This window comes from Poecile atricapillus, chromosome Z (assembly GCF_030490865.1).
Source record: "Poecile atricapillus isolate bPoeAtr1 chromosome Z, bPoeAtr1.hap1, whole genome shotgun sequence".
NCBI classification, from domain to species: domain Eukaryota; kingdom Metazoa; phylum Chordata; class Aves; order Passeriformes; family Paridae; genus Poecile; species Poecile atricapillus.
In genome coordinates this window covers 73,420,766-73,442,272 of record NC_081289.1, presented here as the reverse complement: position 1 = coordinate 73,442,272, position 21,507 = coordinate 73,420,766, and the positions used below count along the sequence as shown (strand labels likewise).

Below are 21,507 nucleotides of genomic sequence, written 5' to 3'. Positions count from 1 at the left end.
TAGAAGTCCTCCCAAAAACAGATGGAGAAGCCAGAACATGAAGGGATGAAGGACTGTCAGGAACTGAAAGAACTTCTGTTAGTACAAAGGGTGTTTCACTTTTATCATGTGTGAAAACACAAACTCTCCTCAGCATCACACATCTCAAAACTAAACCAGTCTTTGCCAGTGGGAATGACAGAGCTGGCAAAGTGACAGCACACACTCCTTTGGATGGTCAAAGGGCACCTGAGTGCCACTTGAGGCCCTAAACAACATCAAAAGCTACCTCTAAAGCTAAATATCGGGGCATTTTCGCTATGCCCCATTTCATGCTGCCCCACTGGCAGCATGATCTTCCACAGTCTGAAATGGGCACTGTCAGCAGTGCAGCACCAGCTCTCCTGTCCACATTGAGGGACTCTCCCTCTCCTCCAGCACTAAGTGTTTGCTCCCTCATGTGTGAGCCCCAAAGTCACTGCTTGATCTTCCAGATGTGCCTGACAATATCATGTAACCTCACACTGCTCTCTGACCTGGGAGCTGTCATGCTGGTCTATGGATGGGACAACAATCACACTAGGCAGGCTGCAGAGCCAGAAACCCCCTCTGACTTCTTTCTTCACCTTCCCGGCTTTAGGAACTTTCTCAAAAAACTGCATCCTTACCGAATCTCCAAATAGCTGTTGTGCTGTGCAAAAAACAAAAAAAAAACAACAAAAAACCAAAAACTGAGAGGAAACATGCAACCAAAACTAGCTTTTCTCTATACAACCAAGAGAAGGAAGGCATGAGCAGTGCCACAGCAATGCTGAAGACCAAAAAAACCAAAAAAACCAACAACAACAAAAACACACACACACACATACCAAAAAAAAGCTCCCATGTCTCCAAGCTGGGATCCAGAAAGAGTACAGTTCTTCAACACCATATCACCAACCTGTCCCTAAAATGTCTCTGATTGATGAGACAATTTGAGATTCCCTCAGCCATTGCAGCTTCTCATTTCTTAGCTGTGTCACCGGTGCAGGTGGTAAGAGTTGGGCTGAAGTAGCAATGAGTACACCTTGACTTTCCTCTGTGTTCTGACGCTGCTAAATCCCTGACACCCAACTGCAGCCAAGCAGCAGAACAGTACCAGAGCTTCAGATCAGTAAGTGCTATTACAGTCATCCCTTCACAACCACTGGCATCTCAACATAATGACTACAGAAACTTAAGAGAGGGAAATGGAGGCTGCTTAGCTCACAGTAATTCATCTCAAGTCTCATTTCTCACAAACCACTTCTGTGGTGTTGAACCGAACAAACTAGCTGTGACTCAGTTTCCTGTCTCTGGAACAGGACACTCACAGAACGACATGTAGAAAGTTCTCAAAAATGTAACAATTAGTATAAGGCTGTCATGTGACCACACAGAAATAATTACTGACAACAGACTCTCTTCCCTGGAAGAGAAAGCTCAGGTCAACATGGCAACTGGCACAGACTCCAATTACTGGAAAACTTTTCAGAGAACAGCTGTGACCCTGAGTTAATACCTATTCTCATTAAACAAGATACATATAACATTAACACACAATGCTACAGGCAAAAATTACTTAACCCTTATCCAGACTGTGGCTTCATTATAGCAAGAAAATCAAGAAATTTAGATCTACCGCAAGATGAGTAACTGATTCTCTTTGCATTACTTCGACAAAGGTTATGATGAACACCGTCATGAAGGGATCCTTACTGCTCTCATCTTCATAAATGGCTATATCACAATTGCACCTAACAGGGATTTCTTAGAACAAGCTTCTTTACACTTACCAGGGACATGAACTTGGAGATAAGCAAGTGAATGTTTATTTTGGCTCTACGTATGGTTGAATTTCTGGCATATCTTTTATTAAAACTGCTGGCTCTGAAACACCCATACCTACGTCTGACACACCTCACATTTCCAGTTATTGTCCTACTCAATTCCTAAAACAACAGCTTCAATATGTAAAAATCTTTTCTGCTTCTGAGAGGTATAACTGGATTCCCTGTGTCCTTTCCTCAAGTCTAGAAGCCTCCACTCTGCACACAGGCTATTCCTCTCCACCTACCTAGCATCCCTGAGTCTGCTGTTACCTGCCATGCTCCCAACAGAACTGAATTCTTACATCAGAGTCTTGTGTATCCGCTCTATGGCATCCTCCAGCTCTTCCTTCTGGTCAGGAACGAAGCGGTACTCGGAAACATAACCTGCCGTGTGCTTGTATGGGTCATAGTCCCCCAGCTCAGCTACAGGACACAAGGAGAAAACAAAGGTCACCTGTGCTGTTTCTCAGACAAAAAATGTGTTATATAATCCACCTACTGGTGCCCAGCCACCCCTTTCCAGCTGGTGACCAATTTAGTGAGTAGTCAGATAAGGAAAAAAGGAAAGGAAGAGAATACAGAACTATTCACATCAGCACACATAAAACCAAGAAAAAATTGTCTTCACTCATTTTAAAAGATACACTGAAGAAAGAGGTAGAAGCCTTGACTGGAAACCTACTGCTTCTACAGGCCAGACAAAATTCTGACCAAGCCAGCAAAGTTTAAATTCCATGACATTACTTGGCAGCATATGCAAAAGAAGTGTAGAAGAAAAGTCTAGTTTTGTAGTATCTGTGCTCTCATGATAAACTGCAATATTACTGGCAGAACTGATCCATATTATTGCTGGGACTTTAACTTAAGCTGGGGATACAAATGGAGGTAAATATCCTGAGAGTCCTAGAGGGAAGGACTTCTAATGGTAACTGCTTCTTGTGAAGAAACACAAGCTTTCCTTTTACAATAAAATATCTGTGTGTTTCCTGGATATCAAAATCACTTTTAAAATAAAAATAGCTTTCAAAAGACTTCTCCTAAAGAAAAATTATGACAAATAACCAATTTTCTGAAATTTTCTTTAAAGCAACCCTGAATTTGTACACATTAGTCATGTCTGTTCATATGTAGTAATATAATTATAAAACAAATATGCACCTTGGCCAGAACTCACATCTAATGATCTTAACTATAATTGCATCTATCTGGGAAACTCTGCAAAAGTTAGTATCTAAATTTTTTTATAACCCTGGGTAATATCTCTACACTGGGTTTCCCTGAGAAAGACTTCACAGGAGCTCTCTATCCAATGCCCACTATGTCAAAAACATAGTCAAAAGGAGGCTTCAAGAGCCAAGGTGGAAAGGACTTACCTAATTACGATTCTTTCCAAAATGTTGAAATTACATTGCTAGAAACAGACAGTGATCTGCTCAGTAGGGATATTGAAAGTCTCACTGGAAAAATCTCCCTAAAAATTATGTGTTCATTGTCTGAGGCAGACATTTCTCAGGTGTCTTTACATATTTGGAATTACTGCCAGCCCTAAATATAAATTTTTTTATAGAGCCCATGGGAATGCATGCCTCCTAGTGCCTGGACTATAACTTTAACTTACTGTATGTAACCTTGGCCATGCTTTAACTCTTCTTTCTTCCATAAACTTCCTCATTGTTTTCCAACAGAATATTTGAGATTAGAAATAGAGGAACAGGACACTCTAACAAAACAGCCCTCATCACCTTACAAAATTACTAAAGGGCATGAATTTAGTCTTCTTACTCATTTCTCATAATAAAATGAAGATACTAAATGAAGATGCATCATTGCACATTTTCCTGCTTCACACTTGCAGTATTTTTTCTGGGAAGGTATGTCTGCCAGTAAAATGAAACATGCATTGCAAACGATTTTTCAGAGGACAACATCATGTTTCTTAGATGGCAAAATTAAGTCAAAAATAATTGTACACAAATAAATACTGCCTGAAATTTCAGCTTTTCAGATACACATATAATCCACCATGAGATCCTGTATTATGCCCATTCCCATTTCACACACATTGAGAACTGTGTGCCGTGTCATTCTAAAAGGGATCTAAAAGGAGGACTATTTTTTATGTTATATTAAATAATATTATTATAATTAATATTGTAATATTTATATAATACATAAAACTTATATATATGTATGTTGTTGAGTCACACTTGTAACACAAATAATACAAATAATCTTTCCTTAATACATATCACTTTAGACAAATCTAAATTTAACACAGGAGAAATTTCAGATAGAGGTCCCTGCATGGCTCTTCACACAGTTTTTGGTCACTGACTGTGTTTGAATATAGGTCTTGAGCTTTAATGGAAAAAGAATAGCAGCTCCAGTAGACAGACAGCTTCTTTCTAATTGATTGCTAGTTCTATTAAGCATGCAGGATATAACATCCACTTCTGAAAAGATCTCTGCTGACGGATGAATGTAGATAAATACTAAATAAAATGAAAATTCTTCACCTTAGGTTGAATCATATCCTCCCCTTAAGTAAACATGCATTCATATTGGCATTATGTATTTTTGAGATAATATTTTATTTCCCAGAGTTTGTGATTTGAGGCTGCCAATAGCCTTTGGAATCTGCAAATCCCCTGATGAAGGTTTTGTCATAGTCTACATGTAATCCAAAATCATAAAGTCTTGAGTACTTGATGAAATATTCCCCAGCAAAGAAAATGTTTAGCAGTCTTCAGACTGACTTTAAAGTTTCTTCTTTACATTAACTTCCATATTGCTCCTGCATTATCGATTCAGAATGGTCATTTATTTACAGCTCTTGAAGTGAAATCAGTCAGGATATTTTTGTTTGGAAATGAATGCATAAAGTGTTAATGATGTCTTCAGTCATCACTTAAAATTGATCACAATGCAGATTGTGATTGAAAGAAAGAAGGTCTCAGTGGGCCAGGACAACTTACACTGAATTATGTATGCTCCCAGCTGTGCTGCAGTGTTGATTGGACAAGGCAAACGGCCCTGTAGAACATCTTGCTTTACCTGCAAGAAAAACTGATACCTAAAACACAGAGACAGAACAAAGTTGTTATTTCAAGTCCAATTAATATTTCAAAATTATCCCATTTACTGTGCACATAGCATGTACCATAACTATGTGACAGTAAATGCCTGAATTCCTCTCTAAATTATTTCCCCTATTGACCATGAAGTAACAGCTAAGATTAATCCAGTGAAAGAACAGAGGAAAGGGAGAACTCCCCTACTTTTCTAATATGCTTATGTTGTGCAGATGAAATTAATTATCTCCCTAAAATATCATTTCCCTCTTTTGACTTCCACAGAGCAGTCAGGAAGTGGGGAAGAGGATAGGAATCAGAAAAATTGAACAAGAAACCTATCAAAGGGCAAAAGTTTAACCTCATCACTGGATCAGTGCAAAGGAGGACTGGGTATTGGATCCTTCCTTACTCAAATATTTCCTCTCCACATACCAGAGTACCAGCTATAATGCAGCAGGTAGGTTTGATGGAGCCCATGAAAAAGACAGATGGGTGTGCCATCAGCAACTAACTGAATCTGTCATAGCACAGGGTACTTTCCTGCCTGGAATAGGGACAGCAGGGGTAAAAATGTAATTTTCAAAGTCATAACCTGTTTCTACACTTGATAAAGCTGTGACCACTTAGAATGAATCAATATGCACAAAGCAGATGGAACAGACAAGATAACAAGCCATTATACAAAGGACCTGCATTTTTGCAACTTCACATAATGATTTATAAGAAATCCATTAAACACTATTTGGATATTGTCTGGTTCTATTACAACAGATTTATGCACATCATCCTAAATTTCTTGCACTGATTTCCTACAACATGTAAAAATACAATTAAGGTAACTTTTTACAGAAAAAAAAAAAGGTCTTCCATACAAGCACATAGCTTTTCCATTATTCACTGGTTCAGTGTTATCTACATAGAGCCACTCAGCTACTCTGCAAATAATTTATGCTGTGTTAGTACAAGTAATTTATGAAAGCACCTTGGAATGATCTGTGAGTTCAAAGTGCATCTACTCTGATTTCAGGGAAGTTTAAAAACTGCAGGTTACATGATAGCTGACTCAGAAAACTTAATGTCCAACCAAACTTTCTAGACTTTATCAAATGAGCCTCTGAATAAAAACACCCATGTCTTTCTGATTAATGATTTCCCCCAGAATGTGTGCTGTGACAGATGTTATAATAGGCATGTCCATCCTCTAAAAAATGGTTAATGTTCTCTACCTTAGAGGAGCAGGGCATTTGCATAAGAATTTCCTGGGAATATCACTGGGCAACACAAAGCACAGACACTCAGTGCGTCCTCACTCTAAACAATGCCTCAGTTCTGCTTCTAGTTTATGCTCACAGTCCTACCTAGACAAATCTTCCCTGTATGAACTATGATAATGACCAAGATGATTTGACATCCTCCATGGAGTACACATCATGATCTTTCCAACATAAAATGCATTTCTGATGCACAGTCATATTCTGTTAGCATTTCTCCACCTCTACAAAGCAGAGCTTGGCAGGAGAGGATGATAGAAATATATTTTCTTTGGAGCAGGTACCTATATTTCTGCAGTCTCAAACTAAAGTAGCATCGGAACCTTCAAAATGCGCCTGCATCCTGCACTGTTAATTGCTTAAGTGACTCCTGTAAGGTGAACAATCTCAATTCCCACTGAAGCCGCCGAGCCCCTCACAAAAACAGGCCTTTTGTCCATACCTACAGCTAAAGCAGTCTCATCTTGTATGCTGTCATGTTTGTCATGCATATATTAGAGTGCCTAATTGCAAGTTTTCTTTAACAAGCACATCCAGCAAACACCACAGTGTTAGCTTTTGCCAACAAGCCAGATTCTCCTGCAAAGCCATTACAAATTTGACAGGTTTTCATTATTTGCAGAGAGTAATAATGTAATGACACAGATCATCAGAATTTAATAACAACAGAGTTAGCACTCACATCCATTAAAGTAATAAATACATGCTCCAAAGAAACACATTGATTAGCACAAAGCACTTAACACATCACTGGAATTACACAGTTAGGCAGAACATTATTGTTATAAGGAAAAGAGGGCCTTTAATGACTCTTAAGTGGAAGCATCTATAAAGTCCCTTCCAACCCAAATTATTCTAAGGAAATGGTGGTGGTGGTGGTGGTGGTATTATTACTACTACTAATACTACTATTACTACTACTACTGTTATTTTTCTGAACTAAAAAAAAACAGCCTTCCTTCCAAGATTTACGAGCCAGTGGTAATAAGTGTTCACAGATGTTGAAGGCAGTTGACTATTCAATATGTTTCATAGAAGACTAACAATACCATCATATCATTTTCCTAGGCTGTCCCTCTGTACCACCCAAGGTGCTAGTTCTGCATGGCCAAACACTGTCAGGTCATGACCAGAGGCTTCCTAATGCCACTGCAACCTTTCTTGACAGGATTTGCGTGCCTAATCAGCAGTGCAGATCACTGGCTGGCCTTGCTACAGGGCAAAGGATGAACTTGTGAAAATTTAGCCCCCTGCCTCCACTCTGCTTCCCAAGAGGCAACCACAATAGGTTTTGTGGCCAAAGTTCCCTTTCCCAAGGACACCTGTCTTTCCCTGTGGGCAGGACTTAAAGCTCTTCTGGGGAAGTACAAGAAAACAGTAGCAAATTTCCGTAGTACAGGGGCATCCCATTGCTGCCAGCTTATGGTTTTTTACCTGTCAAGTTACAGTATTTATTATTTTTACCAGGCCAGCCCAGGTCTTGTTACACTGGAGATTTCTATTCCTGTTCTGCCAATATGGAAACAAAAGAATTTCCTCACCCTGGAATAAGAAAAATATTCTACCTGTGCTGCAACCTGTGATTTAGGAAAATTGAAAACCCTGTATGCATTCTAATGAATCTGTATGTGTCACATTCTTAGGACATCAAAAATATTTTGACATTTGTTAATGCATGCCAGCATGCTAAGTTTGTCCACTTACCTACCCAAATTCTCAAATTTCCTTTTGAATCTAAAACTAATTGTCCAAGACATTAAATATATAAAACAAACAGAAAACCCCAAAACTGTGAGAGAGTTCAGATAACGATATGTGTGTCTGTGTGCAAGCATGTGCATGTGTTACTGTGTGCATCCTCATACCTTGCAGAGGACAAGCTTAGGTAAAAGAATCAGAAGCATGCAACTCCTCAATTTCCTTCACATAATTTTAGTAAGACCAAAAGAAATCCCCTTGAAAAACAGTTCTGGAATTTAAGCTATGGCCAATAAAGAAGAAAATTCCCTGTATTTATATCTGATATCCAAGTAAACTCTAAACTTGGTTATAGCATATTATAAATACAGCTGTAGCAATGCATTACTGAAAATAAGAAAAAACCCAAATACTCCCAAAAATGCACATCAAGGCACTTTGATTTTTCATGTGCCGTAGAACATCTTTTCTTCTTGGGCTTCCTAACAGTTGTCACTATGAACCACTGTGAAGTTAATGACAATTTTCCACCTGCACACCAATGTTCAAGCAAAAACATTCAGATGTTCAAGCGAAAAAAACAACCCAGGCACGCCACAACAATATGCACCTGGCTGAAATATATTGCTAGCCTGAGATTAACAAACTATGCTTTTATTAAATACTGTACCTTGTTATTTCTTCCTTAAGTTTACATGGATCCTCTGCATAAAATTTAATGCCAAAATACAGAGTGTATGGTGGTCCAGCTGCAGGAAAAAAAATTTGGTGTAAAAGTGAGTTGTCATGAATTGCTAATTGGTATGAATTTGTTGACTACAAAACAGCTACTAAGAAGCCTATCTAAACATTTTATGAAACTTGAAATTTTCAAAAAAAATGTTACATTTACACAGCAAATCCATACATCTACACTCATTGCACATGAGGGGGAAAAAAGGATTTTAGTATTATTTTTTTAATCTTTTAATTATTCACATCTTGTCTGCCTACTTGGAATTTTTGCTTATTTTGAATACTTCAATTTAGCTTTCATTGCTAAATTACTATTTCTCCAAGATATTTTTTTGCTGCTTGATTTTGATGTTTAAGTACTTTTTTCCACTGAAGCTTTTTGAAAAATGTAATTGTGCATGAAATGCAACTCCCTTTAATAACTGATAATGCTGACTACTAATCCCTTCCACACTTCCAAGTATCTTATGGAGCATTTTTAATTATGCACCAATTAGATTTAGAAATATTTGGAAAAAGTTCTTCTAATATATCTTTTAAAAACATTACTCTCCTGTTATTCAGGTAACTCAGTAGCAAAATTTTTACAGCTATATTTATTTCATGCATTCTCCACATCTACATCTTTTTTTAAAAATATCTCTAAATACCATTCTTTAATTGTAATAAATATAACAGATCTACCATCTGCAATATCTGAAGACTGAGTAATAGAAGAACATCTATTATCTAATCTATTATCAGTAGGAGGTACCACTTTTACTTTAAGAAGCAGAAGGGAATCTAAATTGATTATGGTATGCTAAGCATGATAGAGGCATCATAGCTACTATAAAATTAATTATACAAATTAAGAATAACACCACTTATTAGCCTAAAACAAAATTTAAGCACACAGAAGTCTTTGGACAATAATGACATTGTTAAACAATACCATGTGCCATCCATGTGTGAAATTTTGATACAGGAAAGAACTGCAATAATAAACTTGTTAAGAACTATAAATATGTTGTGCCTAGAATAGAGATATTGTGCAGACTTGGTAGATGGAACACTTCATCTGTGCCCTTTAAGTTCAAATTAAATACATACTGTTTATCAATTCTTTATGTTCAGCGAGGGTCTTTGCAGGGTCCAGCCAGTACTGCGAGACACATAATTATGGAAATTAGTTACTTAACTTTGAAAATTAACACAGAACAACTGGTTATTCATATCACTTAACCTTTTCTTCTCCTTTCCTCATACTGAGCTGACTGGAGGAACTGCACTCTTATCCCTGGAAGAGAGAGTGCTGCCACTTGTACTAGTGAAAATAAGTATCAGCTGGTATGAAAAAATACATTTTTCTGTTAGTTCTGTGCGTACCACAGGTCTTGAGATCAGCACAGGTGAGATTAAACACTTCAGTGTGGTGGAGAAGAGACAAGAATCTCATCTGCCTTTTCATTTTGCCACTATTTAGCACTGTGGCCATGGCAAAAACCTGTGCTTAAAATCACCGCACAGCTATTTATTATTTCAAAGGCTGCCAAAATTTTCCTGAGGAATGCAAGGGGGGGGGGGGGGGGGGGGGAAGCAGGAGATTTCTAACATTTTATTTGCAAGCCAAAGATGAGTGGAATTTAATGGATAACGCTAAAGCATTTTTCAAGCTGAAGTCAGACAGTAAAGATGAGATCATTTAGAGATCCAAGAACGCCAACACCGTGGCCCTGCGAGCACACCTGGGCACAGCCACACAGAAATGTGTGTGAGACTCTTGTTAAATGCTTGTACAGATGGATAAACAGTGTCGGGTAGAGTTACACTACCCAAGCTGACAGGCTGAAGAGCCAAGAGAAATGGAACAAAAAACCAGAGTCTCATTAATCCAATGCACTTGCACAGCACAGTTGCTGACAACAAACCCCAGAGTGGTGAACGCCCAGACAGCTCCAGCACGCTGCCCTCGCCCTTTTCATCTCCTGGCAAACAGTGTGACACTCCCCAGCACTCTCCCACCTCTGCCCCCCTGGCACAGGCTTGCAAACAGCTCACCACTGCTGCAGAGAGCTGGAGGACCCAGCACCTCCCCACCCAACTGCAAGAGACCAGTGCTGTGAATCTAAAAGATGGATTTAACATTTACAGAAGAAATAATAATTTTTAATAGTCCTAACCAATCCAGTTACTAAAGGGGCTAGTTTACCAATTGTTTTTTACAAACACATATAGTAATTTTTTAATATTTTTTTTTTAATAAGACTGATTAAAAGGGTACAATGTTATTGTAGAAAATAACTCCCTTTTAAATTTTAAGTAGAAATTACACACAAAAAAAAAATTAAAAAAAGAAGTTTTAAAGTACAGCATAAAGAGTAAATGGGATCTTTTGTCTTTTGTAATTTACAAGTCTGGCTCCCATACAAGCCAGATATTTAAGTAGCATCCATCCATGTTCCATGCAGTATTTAATACTTAGCCCTTTTAAGTGCCTGCAAGAACTTTACTATAAATCTGGGATCTTAATTTTTTTGTATCTGCCTAGGGTTAAACTTGGGTCAAATTCCATGAACCTGCTTGAAACAAAATATAAACTAGGTTGAAATGTTTGCTGTAGTATCAATCAATGAAGTGCCTGGTGCAGAAAGATCTATCAGCTTCAAACTAAACGCTGGACCATCTTAATTAGATTCTTACAAATCTGTACCTGTCCTGACACACAAGTCAGTTTTTGAACACATTTACCACAGGAAGAAACACAATTTTGAAGAAAAAATATGTCACTTTTCAATTATAATGTGAAATTATTGAGATTTTCCCACAACATAAGACAACATTGAGAACTGGAATTGCTATGTCAGATTTTTCCTGCAAATATTCAGCGCAAAGAACCTGTCTGCTGAGTACAGCATGTCCTTATTATATGAGAAATGTAAAAATTTTCAGGCATTTCCTAAAAACAAATATGTATTTAATGTCACTATTTTCTTTTTCTATTTTTTTAATTATATAGATTATAGTTAGCATCATATTATCAATGAACTGATCCTGCTGCACTTTCAAAGTTTATTCTTACTACCTGTAACTCACCTGACCATCAGCTTTGTGTTTGTTGTTTTAATCCGTTAATATTCTTCTAAAATTTCTTGCTTCTACTGAACATTATCAGGCTCCATTTTCTTTCCACTGGCTATGACATCTAATTTAACACACACAACAATTCTCTTTCCTCCAAGATAATTTAGTATACCATGCTTGGGAATAAGTGTAAAAATCCATAAAAAGAAAAAAATCTGTTCAACAAAATACAAGCTACGTACAGTTTGACTTTTTACTAAGATTGTAAGGACAAAATATGACCTACATTATATGATATTAATTCCCTGTATTGCCATGGGTTATCTCCTACCTGCTGTGCTCTTGGGGTTGCATGCTCAAACAGAGCTTCCTCCTAGCAGGGGAGAAAAACATACCTACATTACAGGGTGGGGGCATGGTGGAATATGAATTAATATCATGATGTCTTTCTTGTATTTCTCCTCTTAGAGCCCTAGGAGGGTGTCAGTATGTGGTACATTCTGATTATAACAGCTCAGATTCACAATATCAGGTAAGAAAATAAGAATATTTACATCACAGCCTATTTTTTGTACTTTTTGTATTTTCTGTATTTTTTGTATGTAGCATGATTCTTTTGGCATTTCACAAGGGAACTTCAGAAGTACCCTTTCCCTCATCAAATTCTGCTCAGATTTTCCTGACCTATCATGTATTTAAATTGCTATCTCTGCTCTTTCTGTACCTTGAGGAAACACTGACTCTTCCAGACCAGTAACTAGCCTGGCTATCCTACACACCCCTAGCAAAGCCATAAAGGCAGTGGCAAAGGGACTGTAGTGAGTGTGGCCAGCAAGCTGAGGGAGCTGATCCTGCTCAGCCCTAGTGAGGCCACACCTGGAAAACTCTGTCCAGTTCTGGGCTCCTTAGTGCAAGAGAGACAAGGAGCTACTGGATAGGGTCACAGAGATGATGAGGGGTCTGGAGCATTTCTTTTATGAGGATGGTGAGAGCTGGACCTGTTAAGTCTGGAGAAGAGAAGACTGAGAGATGATCTCATTAATGCAAATAAATATCTCCAAGGTAGGTGCCAAGAGGATGGTGTCAGACTGTTTTTAGTGATGCAAAGTGACAGGATGAGGAGCAATGGCCATAAACTAAAATACAAGAAGTTCCACCTCAATGTGAAGGAAGAACTTTCCATAGAGGGTGGTAGAGCACGGGAACAGTTGGCCAGGGAGAGAGCGCAGTTTTCCACTCTGGAGGCATCCCAAGCCCACCTGGATGTGTTTCTGTGTCACTTGCTCCAGGTGACTCTGCCTTGGCAGGGGGGCTGCACTGGGTGCTTTCCAGAGATCCCTTACAACTCTAATGAGTCTGTGATTCTGGACAGAGTTTTCTATGTCACCCTCAGCTTCTGCTACACATATTCTGGTGATTGTGTCTCACCTGAAAATAGTAGATGGGGGGCAAAGTCCTGGGAGCTGAGGCAGAAGACACAAATACCCTCTCCAGGAAGACCCAGCTGTCTATCCACATTGAGAACCATGAGCACAGTATCTGGTATCAATTTACACTGTGCCAGCACTCCCTGCAGTAATGCAAAAGGCTCAGGTGAAGGTTACATGAGGAAGAACAGTAAGGGATTTGGGGGCACTCAAAGAAAATTGGTCTTTCTTTTAAAGAATTTGTACCACAAAGAAAGGTACTCAAAGACCACATGAGAAGAAGCACCATGTAGTTTGTCAACAGAGGCACCAAGGGAGAGATTAGGAAGCACTCCTGACAACACACTGCATTAGCTGAACTCATCTGTTCACTGGGGTGTGGTTTTATATCATGGAATTTTTAATTGATTATTGAATCTTGTATTTTAACTAATTATCAGAAGATTAATTTTGTTGCTCCTTTGGAGACCTGCCTTGCTCAGAGCACTAAGTAGATGTAAATAATGCTACTCTGACAACAACTTGTAATCTTCCAGAGCTTGATTCTTCCATTTGAATACTGTCCTTTTCCTGTGGAGAGTTTGGGGAAAGCTGCAATGTCAGTAAAGCAAAATCTGTGTAATGTGACCAAATTACCACCCTAGAGACAGGGTCATCCAATTTATGCTTTGTCCTACTGCTCATGTCCCTACCAGTGCTACCCAGTTCTGTCAATCTGTTTGCTGCATCCAGCGCTTCTCACAGGCTAATTAATTTCCTGGCTGTTCAGGAAGAGAACATTTTAATGCTACACATTCATATACACTACATAGCACAGTGAAACCTTGTTCACTCATTAGAGCCCTCCTAGCAGTACTAAAATAATTATGATACCACCCACATAAGAGGTAGCTTACCAACACGGCCCTTAAAAGACCACCTGGAAGTGCTGAGGCATGCAAGAGTGATGGGAAAAATAAATAAATAAGCCCTTTCAAACCCTTAGTAAGAAAAACGTTTCTTTTGTGACTGGTTTAAGTTATTTAAAATATATTGCCTTGTCTACTTTGCTACTTTATTCACCATTCAGTTAAATATACAGTGTGACAAAAAAACCCTGACAGTACAAATAATAAAACTTTCCCCACAACAAGCAATATATTAATAGGTAGCCCAACCCCTAAAACCACTTTTCTCCTTCTGAGACTAACTCAGGACCATGATTTTAAAACTAGTAGCAAGGCAACCTTTTTTCCTCTTCCCTTAGGAAATCTACTGTGGTCGACACAAAAAATATCCAATCCAAAATTCAGATCTAGGCTTCTTGCCAGCCATTACAGGACTAATTCTCACAACAGCCCAGAGAGTTTTAGCCATAGACAGCCTGCAACTAAATATATGCTCACAGCTAAAACACAAGGTGTTTGTTGTGTGAAAACTTTCCATTATACTGACCATTCTTAAGAGCTTATAAGATTTCACTAAAAATAGCAAGCTAGCAGCATAAAACCACACATCATAAAACACATAAAACTACACACAGTAGCACTGTTTGGCTCATTTATGAACTTTCCAGGTGAAAGAACTTCAACTTTTCATTATCTTTGCACAGACAAACAACATAAGCAGGCCTTTTCACAATTGTTTGTCACAAAAGGGCCCAGGTGCAAAGGCAGCAGCACACACATGGCCAGTCACTGTGGCAGCACCTACATGGCAGGGCAGGAGCACCTCATGGGCTTGCACACAGCTGAGGTCCCATACCCACCTGACAAAGGCCAGTGCTGGTGCAAAAGCAGGCAAATGGCAGAAGTGGGATAAACACCTTCCTAATCCATGGGAAAATCAAGAATCACGGTGGCTTCCTGACACAGGGCTGGCCAGAGGATAAAGCCTAAAGCTATCATTAAATTTGCACCACTGGAGCACGACATAAGAGAAAAAGCAGAACAAAAGGATGTGCCCTAAAATGTGCTTTTATGTGTCCCTTTCGCAATAGAGGTGCAATCCCCTTTTATATTCATATTTTCATATACACCACTAAGTATACCCTGTGTATGCTTCTGGAAATATTCCCAGGAATAGCCATTTCTATTTTATTTGCAACCACAGCAAAAAAGAAAATTAATTTGAGAGCAAAAAATACCTACTTGCTCTTCACTCACACCTCAAATTCCTCAGGAAATCAAAACCACTGTTTTTAATAGTCTACCTTTAGTTCACAGCTGAATCTGGCTTTCATCTTCATGGAATTAAATGGTTAGAAGCTTATCAAGAAACTAAATCCATCAATTTCTGGACTATGGCACAGAAGTTAAAATACAGGGAGTGGGGCAGTCTGTAGCTCTCAGTAGCTATCAGTAATCTTCTGCTTAATACAGGTCTAAATTCAGTCTTTACATTATCAACTTCTGGTTAACAGAAGAAACTGGCAAATATTTAGCCAATTCAGTAAGTTATTTCTATATACAAGTGAAAAATTATCTATGTTATCATCACAAACACTGGCTTCCAAACCATAGGCAAGGCACTATTCCCTTCATAATTTCAAGGTAGTATGAAGACCATCCTGTGAATACAGCACTGGGTCCTGTTGCTGGGCACTCCCTGCTCTTCACCTCTGCCTGCAGCAATCCTGCACCAGCCTTTGGCAGGGCAGACAGTGCTGCTCCAAGATACTGCCTGCTTTGGCTGAAACATCTCAGCCCAGCTGAAACATCTCCTTATCTGCTTAGGACAGTAATGTCCCAGCAGAAAAAGCCTCAGATGTGGGGTGAGTCCCTGTCAAGGAGGCTCTGGAGACCATGGGCCCAGGGGCACAGAGATGGTTGAGGCAGAGTGAAAATGGCACTGCCCAACATGCCCTGAAACAGGTGTTCAGCCAGTGTGGCAGTAAGTGAGGCAGGCTGTGATGCACCCAGGGATGCTGCTTCCCAGGCACTGCAGGGCCAAGTGAGGCTGAGCAGCACAGAGCACCAGGCACTGGCTTCAGGGCACAGTGTTAAAGAGGAAAAAATATCAATCCTACTTTCCTAAGTTAAGTGTTTACTATTTGTACTTTCTCAATTTAGTTTCCAACAACATTCAGCATTTGATTCCATTCCTATCTAAGATGTTAACAGCTATTCCAAGACTTTATTGCAAACAAAAGAAATTATTACTGGAAACCTGAGCCAGGAAACAGTGAAAGTTAGGGGAAGTATGACAATCTAATGCTTTACAGGCAAACAGCACAACAGGGTAAAATTTATACGTGTCAAATCCAATCTGCTGTGTTTTTACTCACCGTTTGATGACTTCGGTCACAGTAACGCAGTCCAAAGTAATCTATTTCCACCAGGTTTAAATGGTGAAATACGTAGCCCAGGACAACCGACCCTTTCGTTGACTTCTGTGGGAAAGAATTTACAGAGTCTATTCACAAAGATGCTCTGCCTTTGTCAGCTATGTGCAGTGGCATTCATGCATTCAACCAGCTTTGTCTATTAAAAAAAAAAAAAATTGGGCAGTTCTCAGTGCCTTTTAACAAAAATTTCAGCAGTACAGATGAAAATATTTTACATGTTTAAGAAATAACTCTGTAAAATACTGTTAGGAAGGTAGTGGTTACTCAATACCAAAAGAAAAACAAACAAAACCCCCACACACAGTTCTGGTGAACGCAGCATTTTTCAAATCCCATTCACCCTTCCAGTGCAGACCTGTCACTCAAACTCTGACAATGGAGATCAAGAGGCAAAACTACCCTTAAGACCTAAATTGTACATCATTAACTTCTCTGTTACTAATCTTTGTAAAGAAGGTTAGGTTTTATTTGTTTTCTTGTAAAAAAATTTTTGATAGTAGAAGGGGGAGCAGTCCAACACCCTGAATATAAATAGCACTTCATTAAGTGTGTACAACAGTATATGCAAACAATGCTGGGGACAATATTGCAACAACATTGTGCTGTTGAGAATGGTCTATAAAAAGCTCACTTCCACCTGAATGCCTCGTATTTGTTGGTTTGCCTGGCAGCCAACAACAAACGAGGAAGATGGAGAATAATTACACAGAATGATCCCCCCCGCCCCGAATCAATTAGAGCCTTTGATGATTACTGTCCTAAATTCCATATGAAAATATGGTCATATATCATAATTAGGTTTTGCTTAACTGCTTCATATTTTATAAACTACTAGAATGTAGTAAAATCACCACAGAGAAAAGAAACAGAAAGTAGAAGCTGTGAGATATTGTTTGTGGAATTTCACTTTCTAACCTATGAACAGATAATTTCAAAATTAAAATAATACTGATTAAAAAGTTCTTTAACTTAGTTCTGCTAGTGTAGGATCAATCACATCACAATAGTTAAGATCTATTTTTTCTTTCAGCAGGTGCATTTGATCAGGATTAATATCTAATCCCATGAGCAGAGGCAATACAACAATTTCAGGAGGCCACTCACATGCTAAGCAAGCCATGACAAGGTAAACATCTCTGGTAGGCTGGAAATTGCATATCCATGCTATTCACCAGATTTACTATATATTTGCTTAAAGCAGATGTACTTGAAAGGTTCTCTTTTGTCTAAATCCATCAGGCTGTTTGTTTACATCAAGCAACTTCCATTACATATTCCTTCAATGTGTACAGTGAGCCTTAATGATCAGCCACAAAAAAGAGGGAAATCTGGGGGGAAACATGATTAAGGTAGGCAGAAGTTCACTAAATCTCAATTCATCAAGTTGGATAAACCAGAGCAATACAGTGATTTTATCATCAGTTTCATCAACAAGAAGCTGAACTCAGGTTGTGAGAACAAAGCAAGACAAGCTGTAGAGTGACTACCAGGAGCAGTGCAGAAAAAAGATGGAACAAAATAAAACACACCTTAAGAAAATACTAAAAATACAGGTTTTGTTACTAGACAATTGGGGTTTAAGACTGAAGTAGTAATTGTCCATATTAGTTTTATTTTTAAATCAGTTGTCATTCAAAAGAAGCACAGGAGACATCCCACTAAAATGGATATCATTATCTCATCATTCATATACTGGACTAGATGATCCTGATGAGCCCCTTCCAACTGGAATGTTGAATGATTCTGTGTCATATAAGGAAAATTACCTTCAGCATTGTTAGCTATTTCCATCATCATTTAAACAGTACAAAAATGTCTTGGGAACCTAGGACTGAACAAGCATCTTTAGAAACAGACACAAGAAAAGTTCAAAATAAACAAGCAGCCCTGACTGGCCCATGCAGATAAATTATTGCAACACTTCCAGCTGGGCACTAAACATTCAGAGAACACTTCAGACTAAAGGATCTCCACCATCAGCCACTCAGAGTAAATGGTTTTTGACACCGTTAACCACAGTGGGGTCAGTAAACCCTTGCAGAAGGTATAAAAAGGGTTGCCTGCACCATGGTTCACAGGACACATCGAGTGGTGCTCACCCAAGCCTTGCTCAGTTTCTATGATTGTGTGAAGTTCAAATCTGTTTGTTTTCAGTGAGCTTTCCACTCCTTGTCTGATCAGCACCATTATTCACAGTATCAGCTGGTTTTCTAAGCAGCACTGAGAAATACTGATTGAGCCACCAAGATGAAGCTGTCAATTTCCCATTTCATCTTACAATAATAGAACACAACCCTGGCAGTAATCAAGCTTAAGCCTTACTGAAGCTCAACTTAGATCACTCTGCACCAGTTTAGAATACAACTACCCTTCTTGGCTGGAAGTCTGCTTCATTCAGTTGATGACTGCACATGGAGTTTTTGGGACAGCTTTCCTTCCAAGGACCCTAAAGCCGGCACGCTACCCCCAGGAAACACAGATTTCAGACATGGTTTGCTTGAAATTAAAGCCTCTTTCCTTTCAGAGATAAAAGGCTTTTTAACTGCTTTTTACTTAGAGAAAACATAAATGCCTGTTAATTTTTTCTCTTTTGATGCAGCTCTATTAAAACTTCAATAATTGCAGGTCCTGCCGAAACAGGTGGTCTGGCTATGAGGAAAGGTTGAGCAAACCCATCCAGCTTACAATGGCTGGGGGCTCTCCACCTCTGCAGCAGCTCAGTGCTTTGGTCACCTTCAATCAAAATAGACTGCATGTTGTAGTCTCCACAGCCCTCTTTGCCAGTCCCTTTCACATCTTTCAGCAAGGCCTGCCCAACACAAAGAAGTGCTTTGCAAGGGAACAGCCAGGATGTGTGCCAGGACCTATCCTCACACACTTCAAACCTCACCTTCCTTAACCTCGCATTTTCCCAGCACTGGTGAGTACTGTCCAGGTAAAACACTGACCCTTGGTGAAACCACTGCAGACTCATTTTCAATTGAAGTTCTCATTTTTAGCCACATGATTTCAGGGTTTTATGCAAGTAATTTACATCTTCAAGTCGAGTCAAGAAAGAAGCTTTGCTGATGAATCTCTTAGTAAGTACTTCTCAGTCCTGAAACACATTTTTACCTCATTTGCTCAAAGTTTTGCTAACTAAGATAAACCAGCTTATTTCCCCTGATAAAATTACAGCAAAATTCAGCAAAGCTGGAAACCAAAACTATCAAAGACATTAACAGGATTACATTCACATCACATGGCATTGCAAAAATTACATAATCTGCCTTGCATTAAACTCAGACTTGCGAAAGGCTTGCATTCTTAGGGGTAAACCCAAGTACATTTGAAAATACCATCAGCAACTCTTTCAAGAGAGAACAAAGAATTGTTTCAATGAGTCATAACATCTTGCTTTACATGTTAGCACTGTGGCTTCGTAAACCAGAAAGGCAGGTTTATACTGGCTGAAGAAAATGACAGCCAGAACATTCAGGAGACGGCTGATTTAACTGTAGTTCTCTTAATCAAATTGAAATTATTCTTTTAAAAGCAGTACATACAGTACTGTGTTTCAACATATTCATTTTACTTTATATTTAGACACCAGAAATTCCTATCTTTCACACAGCTCACTGCTTTTTAGCTCCAGTGAAGTTTTTCTTGTTGCGTATTTTTTTAATCTTCTCTCTCATGTTGTACAGAGCAGTGGAGGCTACATGAGAATTCTTACTGACATTAACTGAATTTAAAGACAAAATCTCTGCCCCAGCAGGATCCTAGTCCCTCTATTGAAGGAAAAGTGCTATAGGTAGTGAAGCCTCTTGTTATTAAGGTAGAGTAAAGCATTGTCTCTTTTAGACCAAGCAGACATTATGATGCTTTTCTCCTGAAAACAATGCAATCCACACACTCTACCTCTTACAACCCGAAAAAAGCTAAGGAAGCTGCAGAAGAATCCATGAGCCTTTGCTCAGAAAGAGGGCTTAGAACTTAGGTTAAACATAACCTTTGCCTTTTGAGATGCCCATCAGAGAATCCTCCCTTATGCAGCACACTTGGAGACCAAATTGCAGTATTTGCCCTAGGTAAAGGTTACTAAGGAGAGATCAGAATTAAGCACAAAGACAGCACATAAACACGTGTGAGAGTGAGCAGACACAGAGTAGAAATAGGTGTCTACAAACAGCATTTTCTCACTTTTCTTTCTGGCCTATTCTTCCTCCTTACCTCAAGCTCAGAAAAGACTAGATACCACTGCAGTTTTCCATACCCTTCCCCTGACAAAGCAGCAAGGCATAAAGCTCTGAAATCAAATTCTTGGTTTTAAACAGTGAAGACTAAGGACCCCTTTTCCCCAAGGCGGTGTGCCACCCAGGCTTCAATTTGCATACCACATGTTCAAGCAGAGAAAAGTGTTTAAATTAAAAATGTTTAACATTTACAAATATTCACCCAGACAAAACAGTTTAATCTTAATTTCCAGAATGCATGTCCAAACAGAGAAGAATTTACATTAGTGTTCCTTTATACGTGCAAGGCATTCCCCAGCACAATCACATAACAGAAGTAAATACTTTCAGAAACTGAGAATTTAACAAATACAAATGAAACATCACAGGCTGCCCTAAGTATACACCATTAAAATGAACCATGCAAAATGTACTAATCCATCCCTGCCTGTCTGCCTGTATTTCACTGGCAGCAGACATGCCAACAAGTTTTCAGATGTTTCTGTTTGAGAACTCCTTGGATTTATGGACACAGGCACTCCCTATCACTGTTCCCAAGAACTTGACACAGTGTCTGACCTGCCTGGATGTAACAGATGACACTGAATTCTCAGTACTGTATATTGAGATACTTGTATACCAGTTTAGCTTTCACTATGGTCAATCCATTGCATTCCAGTCAGAAATCACTAATCTAGAAAAACAATCTGAAGATGCACCATGTTTTTCTGGGTTTGCAATTATTGTATCTGTCACAAATTTATCTGCTCAGGGGCAAACTCCTTGAAAGAGGGCTACATTCCTAGGAGCATGGGCTTCAGCCAGTTAAGCATCCTCCCCTGTAACTACTGGCTGCAGTACACTTTGAGGC

The 21,507-nt window shown here is 39.0% G+C and overlaps 1 protein-coding gene across 1 annotated transcript in view; it reads right to left on the bottom strand.

Annotated features, from left to right (window-relative positions):
- EPB41L4A (erythrocyte membrane protein band 4.1 like 4A) overlaps nt 1-21,507 on the bottom strand; it is a 126,012-nt gene that overhangs the window by 54,535 nt on the left and 49,970 nt on the right. Inside the window, exons 2-6 of the mRNA XM_058827262.1 lie at nt 16,363-16,467; nt 9,700-9,751; nt 8,543-8,621; nt 4,805-4,902; nt 2,132-2,252 (exon numbers count right to left, since the gene is read on the bottom strand). Of these exons, the coding sequence (XP_058683245.1) occupies nt 2,132-2,252; nt 4,805-4,902; nt 8,543-8,621; nt 9,700-9,751; nt 16,363-16,467 (455 nt within the window). The remainder of the gene's footprint in view (nt 1-2,131; nt 2,253-4,804; nt 4,903-8,542; nt 8,622-9,699; nt 9,752-16,362; nt 16,468-21,507) is intronic.